The 7,414-nt window shown below is 35.8% G+C and overlaps 1 protein-coding gene across 3 annotated transcripts; it reads right to left on the reverse strand.

Moving 5' to 3' along the window:
- Window positions 1–176: 176 nt before the first annotated feature.
- Window positions 177–7,211, reverse strand: LOC112009567 (general transcription and DNA repair factor IIH subunit TFB4-like). 3 transcript variants are annotated; one of them, XM_065766998.1, is made up of 10 exons: window positions 7,193–7,211; window positions 6,883–7,072; window positions 6,728–6,816; window positions 6,351–6,642; window positions 6,197–6,243; window positions 5,344–5,381; window positions 5,197–5,242; window positions 3,199–3,252; window positions 3,032–3,100; window positions 177–315 (listed from the first exon to the last, which is right to left on the reverse strand). In XM_065766998.1, exons 2-10 carry the CDS (start codon window positions 6,911–6,913, stop codon window positions 235–237), a joined length of 747 nt encoding a protein of 248 aa, XP_065623070.1. In that variant the 5' UTR covers window positions 6,914–7,072; window positions 7,193–7,211; the 3' UTR covers window positions 177–234. The 3 variants fall into 3 exon arrangements, with proteins under 3 accessions (XP_065623070.1, XP_065623069.1, XP_065623071.1); XM_065766997.1 differs by lacking the exon at window positions 7,193–7,211 and having other exon boundaries at window positions 6,883–7,124; XM_065766999.1 differs by lacking the exons at window positions 177–315; window positions 7,193–7,211 and adding an exon at window positions 1,843–2,090 and having other exon boundaries at window positions 6,883–7,124.
- Between the last annotated feature and the right edge of the window lie 203 nt (window positions 7,212–7,414).

Consider the following 7,414-nt stretch of genomic DNA (forward strand, 5'->3'; position numbering starts at 1 on the left):
CACACACAATAATTTATCAAATTAAGGTCAGTTGTAGCACAGGCAGTATATTCAAGGGATAATCACAGTTGCTAAAAAACAGTAATTGATGCAGCTCCCTTCACCAGTATATAGAGTAGATCAGCAATAAAACATAAAGCTATGACTTTGGTATTTCAAAAAGTAAAAATCCAGAAGAACAGAGGTCATGAAACAACAACATAAAGAGACACATGAAAGACTAAGAGTATTGACTTACGAGGCACGGAAGTCAACACCAACAGACTTAGGAAGCTGTAGGAAGGTTCGAGAATGCAAATCAGTTGCAAAAACCGTCTGCATGAAACAACAAACAAAAGTTAGAAAGAGTGACATAATAGAAAAAAGGATAATCATACATACATGACAGGCCAAAGAGATCAAATGCAACAAACAAAAGTGTCAGAAAATATATATCACTAATAGTAAAGGCAGATCTTCAATAAGACAAAAGAAAGCCACCTTCATCAATACCTTTTTATATAAAATCTGAATGAAGTTTGGTATTCAGAAGCAAAATATCAAAGTTATTAAAGGTCCACCAAGTTCTTGCTAGATTTTCTGATTCAAACCAAATCAATTATGTTGAACCTAACAATAAATATTCACTTCTAATCTGAAGAGTTCTAGAAGTTCTGAACCAAATACCGAAACAGCAGAAAATAAAAGTTGCCATGGTTGATTTAATATGTACAAGAATATCATTGAGGTATAAGATGCTAACAGGGCTTAAATAATGCTTTTGGTCTGTTCTCGTGCCAATATGTTTGAGATGCTTGATAGCTGTAATTTGTGTGCTTAATGTTGGTATACATTAAGCACATGGGTAAATGTTCTCTTTTGTATACATCTTGTGTGCATGGGTTGTGCCCCTTTGCATTTAATCACTGAAGTATTTACTTATCCGGAAAAGATTAATAAATAAAAATCCCAAACTATCCACAGCACTGATAGAAAAGCGCAGCCAACCACCCCACATCACAACACAAACAGAACCCCAACCACCACCAGCAATCCAAATAGTCCCAAATGTCGTCAATCAATCAGCCACATATAGTGAGAATGAACTTGCTGCCATAACCCCAATCCTAGGCATTGGTCACAACAAGTCAAGGCCACCTTAGCTGTGATTGCCATGTTTATTCAGTCCACACTGTTGCTGCCAAACTCCCTAGCCGTGAACATGCTCACCAAACCACCAGCTTGAAGCTCTGTCATCAACCCATTGCTCTGCCATCAACTTTACCCACAAAGGGTCTTTTCGTCACACATCCCAAACCAGCATGAAGCTTTGTCATCAACCCATCGCTCTGCCATCAACTTTGACCACAAAGGGTCTTTTTGTCACACATCCCAAACATCTCCAAGCGCTGTTGAGACAAGCTGGCGCCAACAAAGCCTACAGTGGAGGCCAACTTGCAGCTGCCACCACCAAGCCCTTCAACCTGGTTTTCTAAAGTTTAAAACAACACCACTTGGTTTTCTAAGGATTACAACCCAACCCATTAAAGAACCCTACAAGCTCTTCAACCCAACACCTTTACTATTAAAAGAGAGAAGAAGAAAAAAGTCCCAGCCAGTCCAAGGTTCACAATCCATCTCGTGCCACCATGAGCCACTCTTGACGAGGTTCCCACCTAGGGTGAGTTGCTGCAAACAATGAATTGGACATATTAATTCTAACTGATTGATTTTTATTTTCATATCTTCTGTACTTTGAGTTTATTTTCTTTCCATGTTGAATCTAACTATAAGAGTTTATTAAAAACCCCTTGGACTCACTATTGTAAATAGTTGATGAATTGATTTATAAAACTTGGGTTGGAAGTTTTCTTCCAGTGCTTGGTAGTGATTCCAATCAACCATAGGTGGTGATTTGTAGGTTATATTTTCTTTTTTCATTACTTGGCGGTGATTCCTAGGTCCATCTTTTTGTTTCCTCAAACATGAGTCCCTTTTTGAGTGTTCATTGTCATGACACCATTATCCTTCAACAGCAACAAAAATCTCAAGATCTCACTCTTGTGCAGGCTTCATACCCCATTGTAATTGAGCCAGATATGAGATATTACCTAGAATTCAAGTATCAGTTATCCAAACAACCTATGAAGAACCAAAAAAAGAGCAGGCCACATTGAGCAAGAAACAATGTCTGTTTTGAAACATAATTTGAACAAACCATGTCCAAGTCTTTCCCGTTGGAGCTACACAAGTTTGGCCAACCCGAGCTTAAGATATGCACAGGCCAAGTGATATGATAGTAAACTCACTAATTCGGCACCAGTATTAGATTTTATTTCAGGTTTCATGAACCAAGTTATTTGAAAATGCAATGGTTCTTTTGAAATGCTCTCAACAATATACACATCAAGATATAAAATTTTTCAAAGCATTACAGAACATTATAACCAATGCCGATTTTAAGTTAACCTACTACCAGTTAACCATGAGTAGATCATGTAGCCCCGGTTTTTGATAGACAGGAAAATCAACATAAGCAAGGAATTTTTTCAAAGCATCACAGAACATTATAACTAGTGCCAATTTTAACCTATGACCAGTTAACGATGTGTAGATCATGTATCCCCGTTTTGATAGACAGGAAAATCAACATAAGCAAGGTAACAGAGTTGTAAAGAACACTGTATATTTGTCATATGTCGTGCCTCTCAATTGATGGAGTCTAATTTGCATTTGCAGTGACTTTTCTGAGTTGTAATCAGCAATATACATAATCAGGAAAGTAAGCTCTTTCAAATGTTCATCAGATTATTGGAAAATTTAGCAACGGACAGACAGAATTGTACTGTTTATCTTGAAGATAATGCAATTTGAGCTTCCCCTTTATATATTTCATGTTATAGTCCAAATAGTCTTAAAATTTGCCAAGCATATCCCATAATATTTTAAAATAAATTATGAAGTTCGTACAGGACAAGCAAGCTCAATCAGCAGAGAACAAGATACAGGGCTACAAATTGAAAGAACTTTGCCAAAATTATACACAACCTACCGAGAGATATTGAAAGAGCCCATCCAGTTGCTGGGGTTTCTGATACACACCACCAGTTATGTAAGAAGCCTGTTGTTCACAAACATTAAAAGCAATCACTGAAATAAACAGAGGGCTGATGCTAATAATAACTCATGTCTGGCAAATGTGTGCTAAAGACAAAGTACCTGCTGTAGGAAGGCAGAATTGTTAGAACCTATATAACAAGAATCTATTGGAACCTGCAAAAGGAGCACATTGATTTCACATGAGACATCTTTAACTTGAAAACAAAAATGATAATTCAATCTATTAAAAGATGTTAAGGATCAAAAATCTTATAAGAGGACTTTTGTACTCTCCCAATGTACCTAAAGCAATCATAACCTACATGCTACTAGTATGCATACAGTTTAAAAAAGAAATCTAAACTCGACATCCAATTAGCATGGCAGTAACCTTTTCAACAAAGCTTGAGTTACTTTGATAGACAGACAATTTAATAAGCCATCATATATCTCACACAGCATTGAAAAAACATGAAATTACATACCCTAATGTTGTTGACACATTTCAGCACTCGCTGATAGTAGCTTTTTCCCACTCAGAGTGTTAAAACATGTCAAAAACGGTTTAACAAAACCGAATGATGACCAACATTTTCCTTTAAAGGTTAAATTGTCAGACAAAGAAGCTGAATGTTTAACAATCAATAGGCCCACTTTTCAACTTTTAGACTCCTGGTTCACACAGCCATATTGCAAGTGTATATTTATAGGGGATGTCTCAACCATGGGGTACAATCTTATTTGATACACCCAATATTTCACATGGACCCAAGAGAACATTGTTATGTGTCAAGATTATCCCGTCTCAAATGCCTAAATCAAATTTATGGCCCTTTTATTTATTTATTAATTTTTTTCATTTCAAAATAATGATAAAATTCAAGTCCTCACCACATCGTTAAGATGAGATTTGCAGATACTTCACTTACTATTATGACTACGGAAAAGGACATAAATAAATAAAACAAACTAAATCTTGTAATAAACTACCATTGGTAGTGAACCTTGCATTTTGGTTGCTTAGCTCGATTCAAAATTAAAGGTTTTGAATAGCGTTTGAATTTGTTCAATTCATCAGCACTGTCAACAGAGCCAAGTCGAAAGTACAAACAGGTTACGAAGAAAATGAACAAAAACCTGAGAGAAACAGGGAGAAAGTACACATGTACAAAGAGGACTAATAAGCAGGTGATTTGAAAGGGAATTGAAGAAATTTTTGTAAGTTGGAATTCAAAGTTGAAATTTTTGCTCTCACTTGGGTGGTCACAAGTTGGAAATTTTTGAAAGGGAATTAATAAGCAGGTGATCCAAAGAGGATAAAGGCAAAAAAATTGACAAGGGGATAAAACAAAGTAGGCTAACAGGAGAGGTTAGAGAACTTGGTTAAAACAAGGTGTTTTGAGGAACTCATGTGAGTCGGAGTTTATTACAAAGCAGTTTAAAACAGTGGATGCCATGTTGGCAGGGAGAAGGACAGGAAAAATTTAACAATCAAGACCTGAGTGGTTGAAGCACAAACAGAAGATTGTCAAACTTATGTTAGATAGTAAACTGGATGCGACTCTTATTGATGATCATTATTCTCAGAACACACACCAATTTATGGTACTTGGTAACTAAATATTCTTTAATGAGTATGGAAATAATGCAAATGCATGGTAATCAGCCACAATTCTCATTCCAAAGTAACATTTACATAGGATGGTAAATCACAATTATTTTATAGAACTATGGCAAAATGAACTACATTTGCCACCTAATTCTTGTCCATCTATAGCAAAATGCATAGTATAGCTTTCATGCTTAACAACCGAACAATAATAACAACTTAGTGACTATGATTTTGATTATTCCTGAATATGCTCCACATATAATAGCCAATTTTTCATACTAAATGTTTGGGGACCCAAAACCAGAGCCATTTATGGTACAAGTTAACATAATAAGATATCAAACTAGAATTCCTAGAAGCATTCTCAACCTTCATTGGAATTGAAGGGAAATTGAATGAAAGACACCAGACTACTTCCAAATACTGATCCAGCCATTCGCAGTCCAAAAATTAGTTTGTTGTAAAGAGATTGTTAAAAAGACATGTTAAAAGCTTAAACTGCATACCATTGAACGCTGTGCTGAGAATATTGAATTCATGATTGCAACATATCTGGAGAAGGGGAGAAAAAATTTCAGAGTAAAAGCTCAACCATGCAGTACAAAAAATATAACATAATAATAAAATACTTCCAAAGATTATAAAGAACATACTGTTCTGGCCCATCTGACGATCCCTGCACACATAAAATCTGCTCCCATATGTTAGTAACTTTACCAGAGAAATATAATATTAAGTTCATGAAAATCCTACAAGAATGAGATAAAATGATGAAACATCAAATAAAGATAAAAATAGAAATACAAACAAAACCCACAGAAGGTTGGCTCTAAGAAACAGAAGCAATGCGTATGCATATATATATATATATATCATCTATAAATTGGCATTGCCCATTGCTCTAATCAGGCCAGCAACATAAATCAATCTGGATGATAATTCACATGAGTTTGGTAAAATATATGTCAACTTTGGATGATAACAAAAGCTGTTTAAGTATCATATCACCAAGAACATCACCACAGGTCAACATTCGTAATAAATCAAAAGAGTTTGTAGAACCAAAAAAGAAAAAATTCTGTTTAAGGTCTTAATGGCGCACACATTCAATGGAATATCATTCATTGCCAATAATTACACTTTTTAGTGCATCAATGACCAGCATCATCTTTATATAAAATTTTGCAAAGGCAGTAAAGAAGGAAACATAAGAAAAACACTATAGGAATTGGTATCACTAACCCATTAGTTTGTGGATTACTATAGGAATCAGTATTACTATAGTTTTTAGTTTTTACAAACCTGAAAAAGGCTGTAGTAGCTATTAACATATCACATATTTTCTAAACTTGTTTTGTCAAATAACAAGATTATTATAGCATATGCATATCATCTTGGAAAACAAAATCCCACAGCTCCATGATACATGGGCAGTTAAATGAACAAAATAAATATCAGTATCCCAACTTAGCAAAAACCATAAGAATTAAAAATATGAAAACTCACTCGAGGATGTGGATGGAGTGGTCCTGAACGAAAAACTCTCTGTGTATCTATTCATGGAATGAATGAAGTGAAGCGAAAACACTCCATTGTATTTATACACACAGAATTGACAAAAGCTGCATCATTATAAGGATTAGGATTAGGATTAGGATACAACAAAGAGCCATGGACAAGGAGCCTGATAGCAGCGAAGATGTAGTGGTGGGTGGTAGAGACTGTGACTGTGACTGTGACTGTTGCTTATTCAATTGCTCATCCCTGGTGACAAAGTCTTCCAATTTCTTCAACAACTCGGAGCAAAGAGCCGGGAGCTTTCCGTTCTCGATGCCGGGGTTGGTCGACAAAGAGGAATCGTAGACGTAGTCGCAGGAATTGCATCCCGTAGCGATCACTACGATTTGGTTGATTTGGTTGAGAAGCAGAATCGAGTTCAAAAACGAAAGCACCTGCAGAAGAAGACCAATCAAAGTTATTTTAGAGAGAGAGAGAGAGAGAGTTAGGGTTTAGGAGAGAGAGCCAGAAAGAAAGTACGTGAGAGAGGAACTTGGAGAAAGGGAGAGAGGAAGTGCTCCAGAAGAAAGGGTTTGTGTCCAATAGAACCACTAGCAGGCTGACGTCATCTGCAAAATTAACAAAAACATCAATGAGAAGAAGAAGAAGAAGAAAGTAGAGAGAGAGAGAGAGACCTGCGTAGAGCTTTGTAGGAGCGGAGGGCATGGCTGATTTTGATTAAGTAAGTAGGAGAAGCTAAGAATTGATTTTTGATTTCGCGGGAACCTTTGAGGCTACAAATGGGGACTCTGCAGACCACCCCACCGGACACCACTTAAACTGCCAACCCCTTTCCCTTTCCCACTCAGGATGATGGAGAGTAACCTAAGATAATTCGATAAGAATCAGAATTGCTTCACGTTTGAGCTAACAAAATTAATATTAGTATAAAAATTAAAAGAAAATGACATATCAATTAAATAAACACCGGTATAATATCAAGACCTTTAAAAAAATATTCTTGTATAAAAGAGTGGTTGGTAATTTTACTTTGGGTTAGTAATATACAGGCAAAAATACATTATTGTTTCCTAAAGTTTCCCTTAAACCCATTTGGTTCCTAAAATTTCAAAGCTCATTTTGTTCTTAAAATTTCAAGTGGCATTATTGAAAATAAAATAATATATATATATATATATATATCTCCCTCTCTCTCTCTCTCTCTCT

This window comes from Quercus suber, unplaced genomic scaffold (genome assembly GCF_002906115.3).
Source record: "Quercus suber isolate HL8 unplaced genomic scaffold, Cork oak 2.0 scaffold_764, whole genome shotgun sequence".
NCBI lineage: Eukaryota > Viridiplantae > Streptophyta > Magnoliopsida > Fagales > Fagaceae > Quercus > Quercus suber.